The sequence below is a fragment of the Sus scrofa genome, chromosome 1 (genome assembly GCF_054392235.1).
Source record: "Sus scrofa isolate SSC_HxYL_T2T_F1_AM1 chromosome 1, Sscrofa_HxYL_maternal_Yorkshire_Landrace_v2.0, whole genome shotgun sequence".
In the NCBI taxonomy this organism is placed as follows: Eukaryota; Metazoa; Chordata; class Mammalia; order Artiodactyla; family Suidae; genus Sus; species Sus scrofa.
The window spans coordinates 21,444,589-21,468,585 of NC_139383.1; the positions used below are offsets into that span (position 1 = coordinate 21,444,589).

The 23,997-nt window shown below is 40.4% G+C and overlaps 2 protein-coding genes and 1 long non-coding RNA gene across 7 annotated transcripts in view; 1 reads left to right on the forward strand and 2 right to left on the reverse strand.

Annotated features, from left to right (window-relative positions):
• ZC2HC1B (zinc finger C2HC-type containing 1B) overlaps positions 1–7,249 on the reverse strand; it is a 41,143-nt gene extending 33,894 nt beyond the window's left edge. Inside the window, exon 1 of one of the 2 annotated variants that reach the window (XM_021087130.2) lies at positions 7,120–7,249. In XM_021087130.2, coding sequence (XP_020942789.1) covers positions 7,120–7,147 — 28 coding nt within the window. In that variant the 5' untranslated portion in view covers positions 7,148–7,249. The remainder of the gene's footprint in view (positions 1–7,119) is intronic. The other variant, XM_085024420.1, reaches the window with a different exon arrangement.
• On the reverse strand, positions 337–23,647 carry LTV1 (LTV1 ribosome biogenesis factor). 3 transcript variants are annotated; one of them, XR_014845111.1, is made up of 13 exons: positions 23,486–23,647; positions 21,434–21,565; positions 19,938–20,111; positions 16,241–16,328; positions 14,661–14,802; positions 14,045–14,300; positions 10,835–10,962; positions 9,777–9,916; positions 9,171–9,223; positions 8,365–8,565; positions 8,025–8,245; positions 4,063–7,523; positions 337–3,567 (listed from the first exon to the last, which is right to left on the reverse strand). XR_014845111.1 is itself a non-coding variant. In XM_021087123.2 (11 exons), the coding sequence occupies exons 1-11, from the start codon at positions 23,486–23,488 to the stop codon at positions 8,135–8,137; spliced, it is 1,428 nt and encodes a 475-aa protein (XP_020942782.1). In that variant the 5' UTR covers positions 23,489–23,647; the 3' UTR covers positions 337–8,134. The 3 variants fall into 3 exon arrangements, 1 of the variants encoding a protein (XP_020942782.1); XR_014845110.1 differs by having other exon boundaries at positions 337–7,523; XM_021087123.2 differs by having other exon boundaries at positions 337–8,245.
• LOC146405969 (uncharacterized) lies at positions 7,845–16,807 on the forward strand. Of its 2 annotated transcripts, none has more exons than XR_014845205.1 (2): positions 7,845–12,351; positions 13,237–16,807. It is a non-coding gene; the product is annotated as an uncharacterized LOC146405969 (long non-coding RNA). The 2 variants fall into 2 exon arrangements; XR_014845203.1 differs by having other exon boundaries at positions 12,271–12,351; positions 13,040–16,807.
• Positions 23,648–23,997: the final 350 nt, after the last annotated feature.

Genomic DNA, 23,997 nt, shown 5'->3' on the forward strand with positions numbered 1-23,997 from the left:
ACCTACCCTGGGAACTTCCATATGTTTGTGCACCCTACAAAGCCAAATAATAATAAAGAATGACATTAAAAAAGAATCCTTTTGATAGATAATATTCTAAACCACTAAGTATTAACTATTTCTAGCTTAACTCTAATCAAAGTCTCAGTAGACTATTAAAGTAGCTATCATCTTTATACATTTTTAAAATTAGGGAAAGTAAGTGATCTGGAAGCGATCAACAGTTTTGTTTAGCATGTTAACAATGAAAAAAATAAGCATTAGAAAGATCTCAGTTCAAAAATTTTATAAGAAACCTGGAGAGGATTATGCCTGTAATGAAACTGGAAAAAATTCTATGAGAATGAGACATTTTTTTTTTTATTATTCAAATGAATTTATCACATCTGTAGTTGTATAATGATCATAACAATCCAATTTCACAGGATTTCCATCCCATAACCCAAGCACATTCCCCCACTCCAAACTGTCTCCTCCGGAGATTGTAAGTTTTTCAATGTCTGAGTCAGCATCCATTCTGCAAATAAGTTGTCTGACCTTTTTTTCAAATTCCACGTCAGTGAAAGCGTTTGATGTTGGTGTCTCATTGTACGGCTGACTTCACTTAGCATGATAATTTCCAGGTCCATCCATGTTGCTAAAAATGCTGGTATTTCATTCCTTTTAATGGCTGAGTAATATTCCATTATGTATATGTACCACATCTTGATCCACTCCTCTGTCGATGGACATTTAGGCTGTTTCCATGTCTTGGTTATTGCAAATAGTGCTGCAACGAGCAGTTTTTGGAGTACATGTGTCTTTTCGAGTCATGGTTTTCTCTGGATAGATGCCCAGGAGTGGGATTGCTGGATCAAATGGTAGTTTTATTTTTAGTTTTCTCATGAATCTCCATACTGTTTTCCACAGTGGTTGCACCAATTTACAATCCCACCAACAGTGTAATAGAGTTCCTTTTTCTCCACACCCTCTCCAGCACTTACTGTTTGTAGACTTTTTGATGATGGCCATTCTGCCTGGTGTAAGATGGTACCTCAGAGTGGTTTTGACTTGCATTTCTCTAATAATAAGTGATGTTGAACATCTTTTCATGTGTTTTTTGGTCATCTGTATGTCTTCTTTGGAGACATTCTCTTTCTGAGCTGGAAGTTAAGAATGCTTTGTAGAGATACCTACCAACCCACATTTCCTTATAAAGGCATTGTAGAGAAGGAAAAAGGGAGACATTTTCTCACTTAGTTGTCAGTGAGTCAAAAAAGTCTTAAGTCCTTTGCAGTCCAGAACATGCAATTAGCAATATTAACATCTTCCAGGGCTCTATGGCATAGGGGGTGGCATACTGACCAAAACTTATTGTCTCAGGAACATGAGTTATAAAACAAGAAAGGGAATTGAGACTGAGTTGGGACAATAGAGAGAATACTCCATTTTATTTTTGCTCCCCCCAAAAAAACTACAGTATATGGACATAAAAACATGGAGAACCACAAGGACAGGGGGGAAAGAGAACAAGAATAAAAAACTGGAATCTGGAAAGCTGACAGACATAACAACTAACTTGGAGGACATAAAACTTCATCAAAATCCACTTCCCAAACTGATAGTAGAACAAACACGACAATCCAGATTTGCACTGCAGAAACCATCAAGATCAGAGAACCCCCTGGAGCAGCACAAACCTCTGACACAGGGACAGGATACATGAGGAGGAAGAAGAAACTGCTAAAACGTGGAGGATCAGGATGAAAGTTTTCTAAAGAGAGGGGAAGATTCCAAGAACCCCCCCTTCACCCCCACACCCCCTGGGTGATTGTCTTTCTCCAGCTGTAGCAGAAGTCTACTTTCCAGAAAGGAAAGAGAGGAGGTCTGTGCATGAATCAACACAGGGCACCCCTGAAGGCATGGGTAGGCAGATACAGACAGTTATATACACATATACATGGTTGATTCTCATTATTTTGCTAGTTTTATTCCATAAGTCCCTACAAGCACAAAATGAGCAAACACTGACTCACTCACTCACTATTCTTAGGGGAAATACAAAGTTAGGCTCCTGTGAACTTCTGGATCGTAACATTTTTTTAATCAACCTATCAACACACAACCTTGTTTTGTGTATTTCTGTTTAAAGACACCTTGTTTAAATACATATATTATTGACTCAATAACACTGGATTCACAGCCAACCACACTAACTCATGCTTGCACGATTATCTAACAGATATGTTTTCTCCATAAGGCACAACACAGCCTTCTTGCACTTAGAAACACTAGATGACAGACTTTCAACACTATGCGTGGGAGCCATGTTAAACAGTGAAATCATCAAGAAAAAGTGCAAAAATATGAAAAGCATGGCATTAAGTAGACTGTAAAAAGGACACTTGTTTATAGTATAAGACCTGAAACAAGAATGACAGATCATCACCTTGTTCTGCCTTAGCTGGGAACGTGTGTGTGGGAGACTCAACTTCGTAACTGCCATGTGCATGTCCGAGAACACATGAGAGCACCCTGAGTACCAATTTAGGGTTACAAATTTTAGTGAGTAGACAAATTTACAAATAGGGAACCCATGATTAATGAGGATTAACTGTATATGTACATATATACATATGTGTGTGTATAATCTAGTGATTAATCTCAGGAACAGTAATGCTGAAAGCAGAGAATATCCCACGCCCACCTTCTTTCACTTAGCTCTCAAAATTCTGCCTGCCAGACCCTTATTCTCAAGGCAGAATGAAAGCTTCCCTGGGAATATAATCATTCCATGGGGAAAGATCTAAAGACACTGACTTTAGAGATTCTCAAACAGCTTACCCAGACCACCCTACAATAAAAGCTCAAAATCATCAAATGCCACCCATCCAGTTTCCAGTATTTCTTCCTCCAATCTTAAAACATGGTCAGGAATTTCCAAAGATCTGGGCAAAGTCTCCAGTATGTAAGCCCAAAGCAAACCAAAGAGAAAGCTAAAGCTCTTTAGAACTTAAAAGCCTTCAAGAGAAATGAAAAACTCAATACAAGGTTGGAAGATACAATTATAGAGAAATCTCCCAAAAAATCAGAGTAAAATGGCATAGAAATGGAGAAAAACGTAATACCTGTCCAGGAGGTCCTACTCCAAAGTAATAGTTCGGAGAGAAAAGGTGAAAATGCAATGAAGAATATAAAAATAATTTTAAACTATTTCCAGAAGTCAAAGGACACAGGCCTCCTGGTTGAGAGGACCTAGCACAAATAAAAACAGATTTGTAACAATCACTGTCATAGTACAATTTCAGAACACTGGAGAGATTCTACCAACATGGAGAAGAAAAAAAAAAGTAAGAAGAAAAAAAAGTAACATACAAAGTATAAGGAATCCCTCATAGCACAGCAGAAATGAATCCAACTAGGAACCATGAGGTTGCGTGTTTGATCCCTGGCCTCTCTCAGTGGGTTAAGGATCTGGCGTTGCCATGAGCTGTGGTGTAGGTCACAGAAGCAGCTTGGATCTGGCGTTGCTGTGGCTGTGGTGTAGGCTGGCAGCTGTAGCTCTGATTAGACCCCTAGCCTGGGAACCTCCATATGCCATACATGTGGCCCTAAAAAGACAAAAGACCAAAAAAAACAAAAAACAAGAAACAAAAAACAAAAAACCCACCAAAGTATCACAAATCAGAATGGTTTCAGATTCACTAAAAATCGAACTAAATGGGGGGAAATTCTCTAAATTTCTGAGGAAAAATTATCTACAACCTGGTGTTTTATACCCAGCCAAGCTATCAATCAAATGGTGGGGGGTAGAATACAATTCCAGACATGCAAGCTTTCAAAAAATTTACATCCCATGTACTCTGTCTCACAAAGTATTGGAGGAGGGAGTTCCATCGCAGCTCAGTGGTTAATGAACACGACTAGTATCCATGAGGACGCTGGTTCCATCCTTGGCCTTTCTCAGTTAAGGATCCAGCACTACCATAAGCTGTGGTGTAGGTCACAGATTCGGCTCGGATCCTGCATTGCTGTGGTGTAGGCCAGCAGCTACAGTTCCGATTGGACCCCTAGCCTAGGAACCATCATTTGCCGTGGGTGTGGCCCTAACAGACAAAAAAAGTTAAAAAAGAAACCCAAAAAACCCCAAATTACTGGAGGATATGCTCCACAACAAGGTGAATAAAAGTAACAGTAAATAGGCAATTCAACACCCAGGAGGGAAAGAAGGGGATCCCCAGAATAATAGCTGGGCACCAGAACTAGACAGCAAACAGTTCAGACTCGAGGTTTATGACTAAAGACACAGATATGCTGAAGGCTGTCACAACCTAGATATTCACTGCCTTTGTAACGTGAGAATAGCATGTCCTATATCTATATCTGGCTCCCTTCATACTCTGATTGTCTAGATCAGCTGAGGACACTCACTTCATTCCACAGCAAGGTTCTGCACCTAACTCCTGAGATGTAGAGAGGTCACAGTAGTGCAGCAGTTGAAAACACAAAATGAGCATACAGCCACTAAGCCTATTTTGGCAGGAGATACAGGATGCCCCAACTGTGGTGACTTGTGTCCCCGGGACTCACTCATCACCTGGCTCACTGACATTTCCATATGGGGCTCTTGTAAACTCTAGGAGCTAAAGTCAGACTCAGAGACTATTTGGCTCATCCTTGAGAGGATGCCTTGATCAAATGGTAGCAAATACTGCCCTGAGCTAGATTTATGCTTCTCATTTGCTCAAAACTAAACAAGATATTGTGTTTACAGGGATACCATGCAGGTGATGATTAATATAAAAGTCTAGATAGTTTGTAAGAATTACCCAAGGGAAAGGATAAATTGAAATTGAGGATGAACCTACAAGTGGCTTCTGTGTTCTATTTCTTAACTTGAATAACCTGTTCTACTTCTTCACTTGAATAGTGGGTAATGTTTGTTTTATTATACATTCCCCTTTAAGTTTCACAATGGAACTAAAAGGTCAACAGAAAAGAAAATCATGGACTTGGAGAATAGACTTGTGGTTGCCAAGGGGGAGAGGAAGGAATGGGACGGATTGGGAACTTGGGGTTAATAGATGTAGACTATTAACTTTGGAATGAATAAGCAATGAGATCCTGCTGTGTAGCACTGGGAACTATGACAGAGCGTGATAATGTGAGAAAAAAGAATCTGTACATGTATGTGTAACTGGGTCACCATGCTGTACAGCAGATAATTGATAGAACACTGTAAACCAACTATAATGAAAAAAAATCATAATATATAAATATATAAAGGTCATTAGATCATTGTACCTTCTTTTGACCTTTAACTGAAACAAACTGGATAAAACATACTAGTGTCAACATACAATCCAGAGTTCCCTTCGTGGCTCAGTGGTGAATGAGCCAGACTAGGATCCAAGAGGTTGTAGGTTCGATCCCTGGCCTGTCAGTGGGTTAAGGATTTGGCATTGCCATGAGCTGTGGTGTAGGTCACAGATGCGGCTTGGATCTGGTATTGCTGTGGCTGTGGTGTATGCTGGCAGCTGCAGCTGATTCAACCCCTAGCCTGGGAACTTCCACATGCCAAGGATGTGGCCCTAAGAAGAAAAAAAAAAAAAAAAAAAAATTGCTAATCCAATCCAACAAGAAAGTTACAGACAATTGAAGTTCTATCTGTTACCTTAGGTGATTTGATGACATCACAAAGGAGGTATGGATACAAGGCATCACAGGTAATATTCCCAAGTAGTAATAATTTTGATACTTACTTTATAACTTATTTTACAAGTCAAACTATCTAAAAAAGTAATTATGTATCAATCATCCAGTACTTAAAACAAAATAGGTCCAAATTCTTCATGATTTCGCTCCCTGTCTGGGATACCTGAGGCCTTCTTTCTGGCTAATGCTTGAGTCTAGGTCCTTTTGTACCAAGTTTAAGAAAGTCTTTTCTCGAAGTTTAAGCAATTCCTTTCTGAAATATCTGTCCCAATTATCCATTCATTTTATACTACTTAGTGGTCATTTACCAAATATCAAGCTCTGTTCTAGACCCCAGGGATAAAGCAGTAAACAAAAATAACCTGCTCTCAGTTTGTTTGAGACTGAAAAACAAGAAAAATTGCAGATACTAATAGGTGCTATGGAGAACGTAAAGCAGGAAAGGAGAATAAGAATGCAGAGGAGGGATATTTGTGCTATTTTTAATTACATGGTCATGGAAAAGTTTATAAGGGAGGTGACAACTGAGCACCATCCTTAAGGAAGATTTATTTGCAGCAAGAGCACTTCAGGGAGAACAGCAAGTACTGAGATCTTCATTTCAAGAGGTACTTATCACAGTGACTTGGCATTGCTAGTTATATTTTTGTTCCACACACCCTGCCTCCTAAGACAATGATGCATCCTTGAGGGCAAAACCCTCTCATTGCTCTGGACACCCAACATTTAGCATGGAGCTTAAGTTCCCAACCATTATTTACATATGACTCACATCATAAATATTCCAAAATGTTATGAAATAATGCAAAATACTATATAAGAACTTTTTCTACAGAATAAAATCAGGATCTTTACATTTGGAGGATAAATAGCCTAAATCATAACATGCTTTACCAGAGCAGCAGTTTTCAGTCACATTCTCTTGACTGCAAAATATGTAATATGATCGCTTAAGCCATTAGGGTAAGGTGTGGTGAAATTAGAAGCTCCAAAGACAGGCACCTGAATAGCACCAGGTTCAAGTAACATTCCACATCTATAAGATTCTTGCTTGTTTTAAGAACCTTCAATTGAAAGAGCTACCAAAATAAACGGTCAATATCTTTAGGGTTTAGTACATTCCCAACACCAACATATACCATTATTTGGCCCTTTGCTTCTGCAGGTTGGCATTTAAATACATAATCTCCAGCATTCTACTTCTGTAATGACAAGGTTTTCAGCTGAGTTTTTTGGTATTAATGCTGGTAGAGTACCTAATGCTATTGTTTTTCACAACTCTTTTTAAAAAATTCTACAGTAATTGCTTATATTTAGAATTGAAAATTTATAGGACAAGATTAACAACTATCAGCTTAGGAAAAGCCATAAAGGAATTATAGATGAAGACACTTTCTGATACTTTAGATAGCAAATGCAGCTCACCTGCTAAAAATGGTTCTGCCTCAGCCATTTGGTACCCAGCTCAGACCAACAGTTTTCCAGACAGTCCAGATCACAACACATTAGTCATGGACACCTGAACAAGGGTCACTAACAACTCGCCTGCTGCAAGAAAGTCACAGTTTACCAAATAATTAACAATGGTGATGGTGTCATTGCTTGAGCCTCAAAAAAGTTAAGAAGTTAAAAAAATCTCATCAAAAAACCGGGAAAGTTTTCAACTATGTTTTTAAATCAAGTATGAATGGTTCCAAGCATTAAATAATGTTGAAAAGACAAACTTTCTAGTTTAAACTGAAGTAAATATTTCAGATTTTAAGCCAGGTACTCAAAGAAGCCAAGGAAGTTTTCTTGATTATTTCTGCTGTTTCCTGTCTTCACTGTTCCTAAACTCCAAAAAAAAAAAAAAAAAAGTCAGCCAGTAATTGATTCCCAACAACCTCAATATTGTTTTACCTTCCTTTTGAAATAAGCTTTTGTACACAGCAAGGGGAAAGAGCTTCCTACCAGTCAAACTTTCTCAAGGAAAATTTTTTGCCACTCTATTTCAAATTTGGGTTTTTAACTTGGTTGCTTTTCTACATACAGCAAATTAAACCACTTAACTTCTGAAAAGGAGTGGAAAGCTTTCAAAGAAATATTTGAGAACATCTGCAAAAGGCAACTGGGACAACCCATACAAATAAATGAAGAACAAATCAATTCCATTTAAGTTATGAAGACATTTCCTTTAATTTATCCAAACATTTCATGTACATGAAGTCATTTATTTCAGAGAAAATGTAAGCGTATAATACTAAATTTTAAAATATTACCATATTTACCAGACAGCTGGCAGAGAAAACTTGCTGGTATAAACACTGTATTGTTTTCTTTTCAATACCTGCCTGTAAAAACGGCAGATCAAACAGCTCTATCTCTTTGAAGATCCTCCTTCATTACTGAACATAACAAGGAGCCCTTAAGGAGGAATGCATCTTATCCTCATGTTCCGCTGTCATAGCTTTAGACCCTCAACATTTTTCTTCAAGTTCAGAAGCTCTTTCTCCTGCCTTCTCTTCTCCAGTTTGAAGGCTAATTTGTTAGCTTTCTTCTCCACTCTCCGTTCCTGTGCGAGAAGACATTCATGTTATTCAAATCTTCACACTGATGTAGAGGAACTGCAAAAGAAAACCCCCATGACCACCTGTGCTCATCGAAATCTCACATCTGAGAGAATTACTTTACCCTGCGCTCTTCTTTTATAGCTTGTTTTCTTGCTCTTTTATCTTCTTTGCTTTCATTTTTAGAACGTGGTTGGGTTGACACCTTAGGCAGATCACTGTCATTAATCATCTGCATTCGTTCAACTTGCTTTGCTGTGAGTCCTTTCTTAGGTAAGACATCCAGAGGTATTCCTGTTTTAGAAGACAGTCGGATTTGTTTGGGCTGGAAGATAAAATACCATTAGGGTTATTTTCCATTCCTGTTAAAACACAGCTAATGGCACATTTTTGTTGCTTTTCATAATGGTGTTGCAAGCCACAAAAGGGTAAAGCTACTGTGAGAAAAAAATTTGTACACTCCCACTTCCTGAACTGTACATTTAAAATAGCTCATGGAGGAGTTCCCTTTGTGGTACAGCCGAAATGAATCTGACTAGTATCCATGACGATGAGGATTCGATTCCTGGCCTCACTCAGAAGGTTGGGGATCTGGCATTGCCATGACCTGTGGTATATAGGTTGCAGCAATGGATCCCACGTTGCTGTGGCTGTGGCATAGACTGGCAGCTGAAGCTCCATTAGACCCTGGCCTGGGAACTTCCCTATGTTGTGGGTGTGGCCCTAAAAAGCAAAAAAATAAGTAAATAAATAAAGTAAATAAAATAACTCAAGAAATTGCCTGGTGGCCTAGTGGTTAAGGATTCGGCATTGTCAGTGCTATGGTTTGGGTTCCATTCCTGGCCTGCAAACTTCTGCATGCTGCAAGCATGACCAAAAATAAATAAATAAAAATTTAAAAACAAAATAGCTCAGGACACTAGGACTTACCTTCGGTTGATACTTGATAAGCTGTGGATGGTTATATAAATTTGAGTATGTACCTTAAAAAAACACACAAACAAAATTATGTATGAATAAGTACTTTCAGTGCAGAAGACATCACTGAATTTTTACTCTTGACTTTAGTGTTTTCATAGTTCAAAATAACAATGGAGTCTCTCTTGTGCTTTTAAACTGTCTACAATTCGGAGTTCCAGTCATGGCTCAGTGGTTAATGAATCTGACTAGGAACCATGAGGTTGCAGGTTTGATCCCTGGCCTTGCTCAGGGGGTTAAGGATCTGGCTTGCTGTGAGCTGTGGTGTAGGTTGCAGACGCAGCTCGGATCCTGCGCTGCTGTGGCTCTGGTGTAGACCAGCGGCTATAGCTCTTATTCAATCCCTAGCCTGGTAACCTCCATATGCTGCAGGAGTGGCCCTAGAAAAGGCAAAAAAAATAAAAAATAAAAAATAAATTGTCTACAACTTAGTAACAGAAATATTACTTTTTGCAAATCATTTTTACGAAATATGTCCTTTCTCAAAAAGTTGATGTACTCACTACTTTAAAATTACTATCATACTTTTAGCAGTAAAATGGACAATAAGATACTTACTACATATAGATTCACAATCCCACTTCTCTTTGGCTTCTTCAAGAACTACAGTAACAATCTCTTCTTCCTCAGACCCCTCAAGTTCATTCACTGGCAGGCCCTGATCCTCGAAGGGTTCAAGAGTATTCAGTTTTATACAACTTTTGGTTGAGTTTTCAGTAACGAAGACAGGCAGATGAGGGGGTAAAGGAGGAAAAAAAAAAGCCACCAATTATTATACTATGTTACAAAACTGCACTAAAAGAGCTAAGCAAACAGTATTTTTTTTTAGATCCACAAACTTATTTGCCCCATTTGTCACTTCCTGTCAAAATGAGCTCTACTCAGCCCTGCCTCTCCCCCACAGCAGGTGTGGACATTCATACTGCTGACAGGAAGGAAAAACTTATCTGCATCCTTGCAAGGTTTTAACACATCATACAAGATGGTGGCTTTCCTATATAACATAATCTTTTTTTAAAGCATTATAACCACTAGCCTACATGCCTCTTCAAAGTATTCAAATAATTCACTCAAAGAATATAGCCCTTGCCCTGCTCGAGGACCTACACATGATAGTGATCACGGAACATCGGGCGTTTCTAGCAGATGTAAACACCTCATTAGTTTCTCTCAGAGAAATCACCTTGATGTGGATGATGATTTACCAAATATGTGGCTGGAAAGTTATGCTCATCAGGCTAGAGAGACAAACCCTGATCTACTTCTCAGAACACCTTTTCAGGAAGATGAAGAGAGTATATACTTAAAAGTCAGAATAATTCTTCAGCCAAAGAGGCCAGAAGCACCATCTCATCCTCCAAGTGGAATGTGACCTTGTACTCTAATTCTCAGTTATTCCATCAGGACTCTTAAATCAAAGCTATTGAGAGAGTGGTTCTCAGTACATTCCCACCCCTGGTATAGTCAGCATCAGAATACTTTATATCAAAACGTGGGCCAAAGGTTAAGGAAAATGTACCATCTTCTAAATATGGATTCTGACTGATTTAATTTTCTAGATTTAGACTTTATTTGAAAATGAAAAAAAGCAAGCAATCAAGGAAAAGTCACCATACTTCTCTGCCTTCTCTTTATAGTAGTCATTCAAAATTTTCTCTAAGCGACTGCCATCTACTTGAATGGAACCTTCCAATTCAGCATTATCCAGAGCTCCAATTTCATCATCATCATACTGCTCGTAAAACTTGAATATAAAGAGAAAAGAGAATATGAATGTATTCATTAAGACTATGGCACTTCAGTGTTACAGTTAAATTAATTTTACTCCTGCACAATATTTAAGCACTACCATGAGATCACAACTACTATCAAAATATTATTAGGGAGTTAGCACCAAAATTATACAATGTGGATGGAAGACATTCTACTCAGCACTCTTGACATCTAGACTGAAAATAGGCTGCCATTTAATATGAAAATGACCACTGACAAAACAAAAAGACAACCTACAGGATGGGAGAAAATATTTGCAAATGATATGACTGATAAGGGATTAATAGCCAACATAATATAAACAGCCCATGTAACTCAACATCAAAAAAAAAAAAAAAACAACCCAAAAAAACCCCATACCAAAACCCTGGAGTTTCCTTGTGGGCACAGCAGATCAAGGTTCTGGCACTGTCACTGCAGCAGCTCAGGTTGCTGCTGTGGCTTGGGTTTGATCCCCTGCCCGGGAACTTCTGCATGCCACAGGTGTGGCAAAAAACAAAAAACAAACAAAAAAAACCACCCAAAAATAACAACAAACACCCCAAAATAAAAAAACCTACTTGATTAAAAAATAGGCAGAAGACTGGAAGAGACATTTTCCAAAGAGGAAATGCAAGTGGTCAACAGTACATGAAAAGACGCTTAACACTGCTAATCATCAGGGAAATGCAAACCAAAGCCACAATGAGATACCACCTTACATCTGTCAGAAAAAAGAATCACCAAAAAGAATACAAAAAAATCCATGTTGATGAGGAAGTGAAGAAAAGGAAGCCCTTGTACACTGTTGATAGGAATGTAAATTGATGCAGCTACTGTGGAAAACAGTATGGAGGTTTCTTTAAAAACTAAAAATACAACTACCATATGACCTAGCAATCCCACTCCAAGGTATACATCCAAAAGAAACAAACAAACAAAAATGCTAACTTGAAAAGATCCACGCACCATAATATTTTAACAGCAGTATTGTTTACAACTGTCAAGATAGGGAAACAACCTAAATATCCATCAACAGATGTGTAGAGATGTGGTATGTGCTCGCATGCACCGGACACACTGAAATACTACTTGGGCATAAAAAAGAATGAAAATTTGCCATTTAAACAACATAAACATGCACCGTATTATGCTAAGTGAAATAAGTCAGTCAGAGAAAGATAAATACCTTATGATTTTTGGGACCTAAGAAATAACAACAAACCAGTGAATATAACAAAAAAGAAACGGACTCACAGATATGGAGAACACAAGGGAACTCCAGGGTTTTGGGGTGGGGTTTTGTTTGCTTTTTTTTTTTTTTTGATTTTTTTTTTCGTCTTTTTGCTATTTCTTTGGGCCGCTCCCGCGGCATATGGAGGTTCCCAGGCTAGGGGTCGAATCGGAGCTGTAGCCCCTGGCCTACGCCAGAGCCACAGCAACGCAGGATCCGAGCCGCGTCTGCAACCTACACCACAGCTCACAGCAACGCCGGATCGTTAACCCACTGAGCAAGGCCAGGGATCGAGCCCACAACCTCATGGTTCCTAGTCGGATTCGTTAACCACTGAGCCACGACGGGAACTCCTGTTTTTTTTTTTTTTTTGATGTTGCGTTACATGAGTTGTTTATATTATGTTGGCTATTAATTCCTTATCAGTCATATCATTTGCAAGTATTATCTCCCATCCTGTAGATTGTCTTTTTGTTTTGTCAGTGGTCATTTTCATATTAAATGGCAGATATAGAAATAGAGGTTACCAGCAGGGAGCACACGATGGGGTGGGGCTGGGACAAGGCAGGGGCAGGGGCTTAAAAGGCACAATCTAGCTGGTAATATGTATTGGAGTTCCTGTCGTGGCGCAGTGGTTAACGAATCCGACTAGGAACCATGAGGTTGAGGGTTCAATCCCTGGCCTTGCTCAGTGGGTTAAGGATCCGGCATTGCCATGAGCTGTGTGTAGGTTGCAGACACGGCTTGGATCCCGCATTGATGTGGCTCTGGTGTAGGCTGGCGGCTACAGCCCTGATTCAACCCCTAGCTTGGGAACCTCCATATGCCACAGGAGTGGCCCAAGAAATGGCAAAAAGACAAAGAAAAAAAAAGAGGATATACTGTATAGCATGGGGAATATAGCCACTATTTTATAGTAACTGTAAATGGAGTATATCCCTTAAAGTGGTGAAACACTGTATTGTGTACCTGTACCTTATACAATATTGCATATCAACTATATTTCAATTTAAAAAATGAAAATGAAAGGAGGTTATTCTGTTCAGCTTGGAGGACAAAATGCTAAGCAGGAATCTTCACTTCAGAATATTTCACAGATATTTTCAAATTCATTGATTATGCAAGCTAAAAGACATGTAACTAAAAAGCCTCCTGTTAATGTATAAATTTCATTCTTGTTTAGATGACATTTACTATATTATTCAAATGCTATTAACACTGCTAGGCTTTGTAAAAGAACAAGCAGGGGGTGATTAAACTCCTGAAGAGGTTACTGTTAACCATTTGCCTCTATGTTGGAGAGAAGGAATGAGTACTCAGCAAAAAGGCAGCAAAGTCAGAACCTTTATCTTAGAAGTACTTTGAAGGAATTTGTTCATCATTTACTCAACAATCTGAACTCCTGCCATATTCCAGATATCACTTCAGGCCATGGGATATATCAGTGAGAAAACCGCTCAAAAAAATGGAAAGAGGAAGTTCCGTTGTGGGTCAGTGGTAACAAACCCGACTAGTCTCCATGAGGCCTTACTCGGGGGGAGGGAAAAGAAATGGAATTTTGTTTATGCACAGACCAATGGTTGAAGAAAATCATGTATCTTAGGGATTGTGTTCAGAAAGGTTCAGAATCAAAACATCGGAATTCTAACAGGAGAGTCGGGAGGTTTGATAAGCCATCTTTGACTTACACTCTTTCCAAAACTAAAATGGGTGCTTTTATGGTCTGTTTGAGGAAAAGACATAAGCTTTTCCTAATGCTTAAAGTTGTAGCTTTGCGTTCCAAGTGTTATAAAATGTTGTACGTGTTAGTCTTAAAAGGCCACTTATTTGGGGACCCTACCTTCTCAAATCTCTCATCATGCAGGGTCAGCTGTTCATTTCTCCTCATGACTGAGGATGTCATAGAATAATCTGTAAAGCGACTTTTTGTTTCCTCCTCCCAGAACAAGTGATTTTCTACAGCCCCAAGAGGCTTCCCAGGGGCAGACGTATCCTCGTCTGATGAGCCGGCAGGGTCATAGTTATCGTCATCACTACCGTTTTCCTTCTCATCATCCACATCTTCCCACTCACTGTCATCTCCCGCATCAGATTTCCTAAAGTCAGAGCCATAAATTAACTGTCAAAACAACTTGAGAAACAACAGAACCAAGTGACTTTACACAAGTAAAATTTGAGGGTGTTTCAGGCAGGATTCTTGTTTAGGCAGGAACAGCTGTGCTGCTTGACCCATCTGATTTGGTTGGAAAAGTAATGAACTCGCAATCAAGCAACCTGGACTTTAGCCCCATCTATCGATGGTTTGTAAAGACCTCAAGCCTCACGTTTTCCGGTCTTAAGTCAGAAGTCTCAGACTAAATGCTCTCGAAGGTGTCTTTCAGCTGTAACATCTAGCAGCTACCATCCTACCAAACCAAGAGTCAAGTCATTCCTGCTTCAAAACAAACCACACGTACTGTATCTCCATCCCCTCTTCCTCTTCTGTTGGCTTATTAGCCTGAAGAATAAAATCATCTTCAAGCAAATTATCTGGATTCTCAAAATCAAAATCATCATCAAGAGCTGCAATAATGTCAGGATCAAAATCCAGCCGAGGTCCTAGAAAGAAAACAAAAAATTGAGCAATAATTCCCAAGAAAGCAGGATTCCTTCATTTAACTAACATAATCTGAGTAGTTACTATATGCCAGATTCCAGCTATGTACTGAGGATAAAACGATGAAAAACTTTAAAAATTTCAGTTCAGAAATAGACACAGAGATGGATGGTTAACTCCAAGAAAATTTTAAAAAGAAAAAAAATGCCTCTGGTTTCAGCATCCACTGGTAAAAGCTTTCATTACAGATCTACAATATTAAGCCGTGTCTATTTAGCAAAATCCAAAGCTTTTACTAACCACAGGAAGAAATGAGAGACTTTAAATTCATCTGTTAGAAGTAACTCTACCTTGTTAAAAGAAACTCTTAAGTATTTGTAGCCTGTTAAACTTTGTCTTTTCAGACTGAGATTTTAATAAATCCCAATGTTTAATTTGTTCTTTTAGAGTCCAAAGAAAACTTTCAAGTTCACACCTGTAAAATGACAACATCCTTGAGAAAAGGGTGCTTGACTCTCCAGCCCCATTTCATATTAACTCTCACCCATCCTTCCAGGCATGCTAAAAGGTGTGCAGGGCCCTACATTCACGTTCTCCTCTTCTGCAGTTTCCTCTGTCTGGACTCTCCCCTCCTCCCCATCCCACCCTCCTTCATCCACTGCCTAAGCTGTACCTAAGGAATCAATCTAGACATCATTTCCTCTAGGACACCACACCCAGTTCCTCCAGGGGTGCCTCACTATTATTTATACATCTGTACTATAATCAAAAATTCCCATTTAATGCCGATCTTTTCCAATGGATGGTGAACTCCTTGAGGTTAGAGAATATGCTTTATTCTGCTTTAACCCAAACTGTCGTACTGGCAACTCAAAAATCTGTAGAAGAATTAATGAACGAATGCTACATGGCAAGCATTAATCCATAATTAAGGCAATTTAGCAGGAAATATCAAACAGGACTTTTGTGTTTTTTCTAAAATACAGTATTGGCACTGAAAAAAACAAAAGTAATTTTTGGTGCATCTGAAATAAGACAGTAAAATGAACCTCTATAAAATACTTCTACGCTCTCGGAAGAAATCCTGAAAGCTAACAGACTAAATATTTTCAAGATTGCACTACAAGAATATAAGGCTAATTGGCTATCATAGATTCCTTTGTAAGAGGTTAGGTCAAGGCTAAGACTCCCCTGCTAGATCCCCAACAATTTTCCCACTTTCCTCTCCAAATAGGAACTTTAAAGACTACGAACCTGATGGCAATCAAGAAAAGGATGTTGATCTCAGCCTTCCCTTCCTAATGAGCTCTAATTTGAGTGCAAACACATCTCAATCATTTCAACACTTTATTAGGGACAGAAAAACTCTATCATTACTACATGCGTCTTTCTGTAAAACACAGCTCTAACCACTTGAAAAGTTAAAAGAATTATAAACACCTGAAACAGGAGCTGCTTTATTTAACAATCCAACATCTTCTTCAAACTCTGATGCAAACACTGACGAAGGCAACTTAATTGCAGTGGCCTTGAAAAAGAAGTTACACAGTGGTTAGGTTATTTAGAAATACGGATGAACTTCTATACTGAGTTGACGTGCCCCTCAAAATCCATGTCCCCCCAGGAGTTCGGAGTGTGACCTTATTTGGAAACAGGCTCCTCACAGATACAGTTAATTATGGAAGACAATGGACCCAATCCAGTGACTTGTGTCCTTGTCAGGAGGCCACATGAAGACAAGCCACACAGGGGAGAGTGCCTGTGAAGATGGAGGCAGACTGCAGCACTGTACTACACCCACAAGATACTAAGGGTTGCTGGCTACCACGAGGAGCTACAAGACAGGCATGAACAGATCCCAAGGAACACCCTTGCTGAGAGCCTGGTTTCAGACTTGTGGCCTCTAGAATTGTGAGAAAATAAATTTCTGTTGTTTTAAGCCACCCAGTGGTAACTTATGGTAGTTTGTTACGGCAGTCTGAAAAAAATAAAACAACTATATCCTGCTTTCTCTCTCACTTGTGCTCCAGTTAGGTATTTTAAACATGCGTATTCCATTATTATCTCAAAGAGCAACCTCCCTGCAATATTTCATAAAGCTTTCTCAGTATATTCTTCCACTTAATCCTCATGACAGTGTGAGTTAGCTGCATGTTTAAAGAAACAAAAGCTAAGAAAGGTACCTGCCTGAAACTAGTTAAGTGAGGCCCTGGGATTGGAATCCAGGTCTCATAACTCCACTCTCCTCCAATTTCAAAATAAAATCTTTTCCTCCTTAAACCACAGACAATGCACAATCTTTCCCTGAACTGGTGTCTTAAATCCCGGGATGGTTGTAAACCATCTCTGCTGCTATCTCCCTTTGAACTCTCTTGTATACGGTGACTTCACACCTGTCCTTTGGACATCATCTTTTTCGTGGTTAACAGGACACAGATGACCACAACTTCTGCTTAGTCCAGTCTTCACATCACGGCCAGATTAAAACTCTGTTAACACTTCACAACATGACCTTCCTGAATTTTTAACAGGTTCACCCCTGTTGAAATTTTCAAGGCTCTATAACATCTAGGTCTTCTCTAATCTCTAAATTTCATACCGTTACTCAATAATGGAACCTCCATGTAAACTAAGTCCAGCTTTTCACATCCTGGAATAATTCAAAGTAATTTATGGAGCACCCATGTGCTGGCCACGATGACCCACAATACTACCTTGTGTCCCTTCTTTCTGACTGAAATGGTCCTTCTCTTTTCAATGGAACCCCCCCACCAGTTTTTCAGGCCAGCTCAGTTCCCATCTCCTCCATGAAGCCCTTCTTGATTAGTGTTCTGCAACTTTCCTTGGTGTGAATTCCCCCTCATTCTTTACACCCTACAACCTACTTCAACATGTGCTGACACTTTATTTTCTAACTGGTCTTTATGCTTTAACTTCATCTTTTCAACCAAAGAGCTGCTAATATGACTCTGTGCTCTCTGCGTACCTCACCACTGTCCCATCCTCAATGTAGCAACAGGTACAAAGCCGAGTGCACGCTCTCACTGGCTCAGGTAGAGCATGCTCTAATGGAAGCCACTGAGGAGCAGGAGTGCATATCTAGTAGGCTGTCATGGCCTCCAAAATGAATTTTTCGGTGATATAAACATGGCCAAAGACCTGGCTTTCTGCTGTCGAATCCTACTTTCAAACAGCTTTACTCAGATATAGTTCACATACCATACTCTTCAACCACTTAAAATGCACAATTTAATGATTTTTGGTTACATTAATTTTGTTTTAAATTGTAAAAGTTTTTTTTCAAGATACCCTTTGTGATTATCTATCCTCGAAATCTAGGGCTTAACAAATAAAGGAAAGGGAGTTCTCTTGTGGCACAGTGGATTAAGGATCTGGCATTGTCACCACAGCAGCTCAGAAAGCTGTTGTGTCATGGGTTCAACTCCTGGCCCAGGAACTTCCACATGTCACAGACGTGCCCCTCCAACCCCCCCCCGCCCCGCCAAAAAAGGGAGGATCAGCTTGTCTTTTGTAAATTTGGAGGTATTCTTCAAACTGATAAATACAGAAGACTCATATATATAATTACAGTTTAGATACTAATTTTTTTAGTAGTTGTGGTGGTTCTGAACTACATGGGGTTTGTCCAACTGCTTTCCCCTGTGACATTGGCTTTCCTTCATGTGAAAATCAGGGGCTGATCAAGCATTACTAATTTCTCTACTGCCTTACTGCATGTTTTACTTTCTGTTTTTAAGGCACATTCAATATTTCTGGTTTACTGGAGTTCCCATTGTGGCTCGGTGGAAATGAACTCGACTGGTATCCATGGGAATACACATTTGATCCATGGCATCTCTCAATGGGTTAAGGATCCAGCACTGCTGTGAACTGCAGCAAAGGTTGCAGACGCAGCTCAGATGTGGCTTGAATCTTGGATCCCGTGTTGCTGCGGCTGTGGTGTAGGCTGGCAGCTACAGCTCCAACCCAAGCCCTAGCCTGCGAACTTCCATATGCTGCATGTAGGGCCCTAAAAAACAACAAACTTCTTCTCTTACTACGTAAGATAAAGAAGTTGAGCCACTACTGGACCACCTCCCCTCCCTCATTGGGTCATAGAAGGAAATGAGTCAGTAAAATAATATCCTACTACTGACCTAACAGCCTTTTGGAAGAAGGTTCTATAGAAGTAGGTTCTGTTATGACAGAGATGCAGTCGTAGGATGTGTGGCCTCATAAGAAAGCTACAACCTAGTGAGTGAATGAACAGGTGCAGTCAATACCTCTTCTTTGGTATCCAACTCTGAAACCTAACCCATGTGACTTTTCTTAAGCAGTAAGTATGGACTGGAGGAACTATGATCACATCTTTCCCAAGGAAAAGAATGTCTAGATCATGACAGGACTGGAAAGTAAGAAGCAGGGGAAAGTGGTGCCCTTTTTAATCTCTTCTCTTTTGTCAATAAACCCAATACATTAATTAGCATCTTCTTTTAAATGCCAAGTGATATAAAGGTTTCACAGGGAAGTTTACTCTATATTAGTACTAAATTAAAAACAAAATAACGAAGAACATGCAATGTGGGCATCCTTAACATTAAATGGAAAAACATAAATTAGTAGCACTAATTTCATATAAACATGTGCTCTCATTTATATTTAAAAAATAAAGTATTAAAGCAGACTGCATTTTTGCTGAATAACAGGAATTTCATTTCAATCTACTGGTTCTATGTAAGTTTGCCTACAGCTTCTACAAGCGCTGAAGATCTCAACATCCACAAAAGTTAAGTCTATCTTAGAGCTATGATGCTGAAATAATTAAACTCTTCAGCATACAGACTGTCAGGTGCCTTTCTTCTATTGAAAAGTGCTATCTATAATGACCACATCCACTAATTAAAAGTTTAACCCTGTCAAAAGCCATTTCTTTTGACAACCAGGTGACTCCCTCTCTCCTGATGGCATGTATATGAACACACATACGTGTTTTTAAGTGAAGGCATGGCTTATCTTTGTGCTCTTCATTCAGACTAGCATCATTTCTTGTCCCAAATGGTTACCCTGATTTAAAAATGGTGGTTTCGTCACTCACCGCCTCTCATACACTCTCACTTAAATTGCTAGAAAGTCTTACTGAAGTTACTGAAGTTTCTTCTTTCCCATCTCCCCCGCTGAGTGCACTGAAAGTACTTGTGGGAATGAGCTCCGAGGGCCCATATGGTTCCTTCAGGTGCTGCAGGTAGTCATAGTCATCATCAAAGAACACGCCATACTTCCTCTGCTCTGCTCGCCTTTCTTCATCTTTTATCTAGGATAATAAACACAATGGAATTAATACCTGCACCAAGGAACGTTCCAATGAGCACAGCTTTAGGAACAGGAGCAAATGAAAACTTGGGCTGATAGGAATGAGACAAAGAATTCTTGACAAACTCAGGAAACACAGAATGCCACATAAACTTAAAATGGAATAAAAACAATTCCTCCTTCCACTAGACATTTCTGTGCAACAATTCAAGCCAAGAGACATACACACATATTCTGTTCTATCATGTATGTGGAGGACTAGAAGACTGAGGGGCACTAAGGAGTTCCCGCTGTGGCATGGTGGGTTAAGAACCTGATGGCACCAGCTTAGGTTGCTGCAGAGGTGTGATCCCCTGCCTGGCACAGTGGATTAAAGGATCCAGCACCACTGCAGCTGCAGCTCGGATTCAATTACTGGCTCAGGAACTTCCATATGCCACAGGTGTGGCCATTAAAAAAAAAAAAAAAAAATGACTGGGGGCACCGAAAGTTAAGTACAATTTCTTAAATTTATATTCTAAGAAACTGCTCAGTGTACGACAGAAACTGGACTTACTAAAAAGTTAAATATAGCCAGGGTTCCAACACTTCCTTTTACATTACCCACATTTAACAAGTGTACTCTGACTGAAAATTACCGAGTCAATCTTTTAAAGGCTCTCTGGCATTTTCCAAAACTAATTCATGAGTTTTACATTTCATGAGATGACCAGGAGACAAAATGTGGTCTAAGGTTATGAAATGGTAGGCTCTTAGGGAAAGCAGAGATTAAGCATATGGCTGTGCCCTAAATGACATCATGTAACATTATTGCTGATGGTTGAGCAAATATCTTCCATTATTCACAAGATCTACTCATTTAAACATCTCCAGGAGTTCCCATTGTGGCTCGGTGGTAACGAACTCAACTAGCATCCATGAGGAAGCCGGTTCAATCCCTGGCCTTGCTCAGGGGGTTCAGGATCCAGTATTGCCATAAGCTGTGGTTAGGTCGTAGACAAAGCTCAGACCCCATGTTGCTGTGGCTGTGGTGTAGGCCAGCAGCTGCAGCTCTGACTGACCCCTAGCCTGGGAACCTCCAAATGCCACGGGTGTGGCCCTAAAAAGATAAAAACGAACAAACAAAAACTCCAATAAAGGTAAATTATCCTCTCAATCAAAACAGATATGCATGATATAAAAATGAACATATTTACTGAAAATTAAATTACAGATTTTGTTTCCAAGAACACAGTTATGTGAGAATAGGAGTTGGCCAACATAATTTATTAAAAACTATCAACAGGCCACCCACAAACTAATTGGCTGTAACACAGGACCTACTTTCTGTGTAGGCAACAGAACCCTCTGGGGTGCAGTCTCATCTGCTGCTAAAGGATCTCGTTGGCTCCGGTGGACCAGGTGAAAAGACACAGCTTTCTTCTTCTCTATAAACGGCCTTTTCTTCCTGTGAGGCTTCAAAGAAACAGAATCAGAATAAGAAAATAAGAACAAAAGAACATTGAGTAATAATATCCTAATTAACATAGGCATCTTCAATAAGTTATGGGAAGGATCAACAGATTTTTTAAAACCCGTACTTCCAGGGCAGGCAATATCAACTGTGTTCAATAAAATGTATGCTACTTTTCCTCAACAAACTCCCACCCCCAACCTGCTGCATATGGAAGTTCCTGGGTCAGGAATTGAATCCCAGCTGCAGTTGTTACCTAGGCCACAGCTGCAGCAATGCAGGATCCTTAACCAGCTACACCACAGCAGGAACTCCTCAACAAACTTTTATTGGCACTTATTCTGTGCCAGATGTTGTCACAGAAGCTGGGAATACAGCAATGAGAAAATCAAAGTTCCTATTCTCAGCAAGCAATCATCAAGAACATGATTTCAGGTAAATCGACAATAAAAACAAAAAACAGTGATGTGCAAGTGACCCAAGGGTTATTTTATTTTGGCTTTTTAGGGCCGCATGTGCAGCATATGGAAGTTCCCAGGCTAGAGGTCTAATTGGAGCTGCAGATGCAGGCTTATACCACAGCCACAGCAATGCCAGATCCTTAACCAACTAAGCGGGGCCAGGAATCGAAACCACGTCCTCATGGATACTAGTTCAGTTCATTACCACTGAGCCACAATGGGAACTCCTCAAGGGTTACTTTAAATTGGATGCTAGGAGAAGGTCCCTGACAGGCTGAACCAGAAAAACAGGAGCCTGCCACAGAAAAATGTGAGGAAAAGTTCCAAGCAGGGTACACATTTCACGTACCAACTATTAAGTGAAACCATAACACAACAGCTGAAGTTTAATAAGATTCGTCATCCTTTCTACTTCTAGTTTTGAAACCGAGTAGGGCTGGGTGGCTCCTGGGCACATAAGCCTTTCTGTGTCCCTCATTTCCTGTTCTTGGGAATAAGCGTCAGCCTCCATGACCTTTCCTGAGTTCCAAAAAGTAGGTTCAAACAGCTGCTAATCAGGGAAGGGGGTGGATGCAGATGCCAGGGAGGAGCAGTCAAGAGACAACTTGGAGTAGGGTCCCAGTCCTTCCTCAAGGAATACAGATAACAATACCTTTGAGCTCTTCCCCAAAACTATAACCCCAACAAATGGAAGATGTTAATGAAGGATTCTGCATTCCAGAAAGATTACCAGCTTTGAAAAACAACAAAAGCTTGCATCTACCCTGATCCTTACCTGTGGTCCTATTTTTCACTCCCAAACTATAAAACCAGCTCCTATGCCCTCCCAAAAAGGGGCACAGTCTTTAGGGCATTAGCCTGCTGTAAACCTCCCCTCCTTTGCCTAGCAAAGCAATAAAGCTATTTCTTTTCTCCTTCACCTAAAACTCTGTCTCCCTGTTTGTATTCAGCAACAATGGACAGGAGCCGAGTTTCGATAACAATTTCACTACCCAACCTTGATTTTCTAAAATAAAAAAGCATTACTCCAGTTACCTAAGTTGCCTGGCTTCAGGGCCAACCTTCCTGTCTCTTTTCTCAGAGCAAAGAGATGGGCAGAAACCTACCCTCCAAAGTCCAGAGAGACTAGAACCCACTCTCTGCCCCACCCCGGAAAGCACAGGTTGGCATGTTTGTGCGGCATGTCACAGGTTTGCAGACGGGGGTGGGGGGCGTGTAAAGAATAGCCCATTCTGTTCTGCCCACTCCCCAAGGAGGCTTGCTTGTGGGAGACCCACTCTGAACTACAAGGCATGCCCGGAGTGGTGAGGGTAGCCTATACTGTGACACTGGGAAGCAAGCAACTTCCCTCCATATTCATACCAGCCTCCCAGTCCCAGGCCGCAGCAGCCACAGGCACTAGAGGAACCAGCCTAGCCTCTGCCAAACCAGAGCGCCCGCCCCGGAGACTGCGAGGCTTACCATGCTGCAGCCGCGCGGTCCTCACCCCAAAAGGAGGCTACCACACTCTCGGAGTCCGGCAGAAAGTGACAGAGTACACCCCGACCGCCACCGAGGTCCAGCTACAGCCCTGCCTTTACGCTGCTCCACACATGCGGCTCCGGGAACCGGCCGGGAAGTAACGCAGGAGGCTGTGGAAATGGACCAATCGCTGAGGAGCTAAGGGTCGCGACCGGAAGTTACGCAAAACTCAGGCCGTCGCAACGATCGCGAGAAGCTATTTGGAGGTGGGGCTGCTCTCCGCTGGGAGGGTCGGGCCTTTCTGGGCAGAATTAAATCAATCCGGGAAGGAAATGGAGGGCGTTTGTGCTGCGGTGAAGTGCGAAAGGGGGGGGCCGCTGGTTAAAGGGAGACCTTGCTTTTATAGCGCCTTCTGCGGAAGACAGAAGCCGTGAAACTACCATCCCCCTTGAAAGTTGTATTCCCTACCTGTCCCCAACAAAACAAAACACGAAATGTGTATGCAGAAGGAA

Bases quoted from the DNA above. Each gene is read 5' to 3' on its own strand.
- LTV1 (XM_021087123.2), bottom strand. The intron at 9,917-10,834 runs GTATGGTGACTT...CTCAACCAAAAG, and splicing joins TATAAAGAGAAGGCAGAGAA to TTGTATAAAACTGAATACTC. The intron at 8,566-9,170 runs GTAAGTCCTAGT...TTTATCTTCCAG, and splicing joins TTATCAAGTATCAACCGAAG to CCCAAACAAATCCGACTGTC.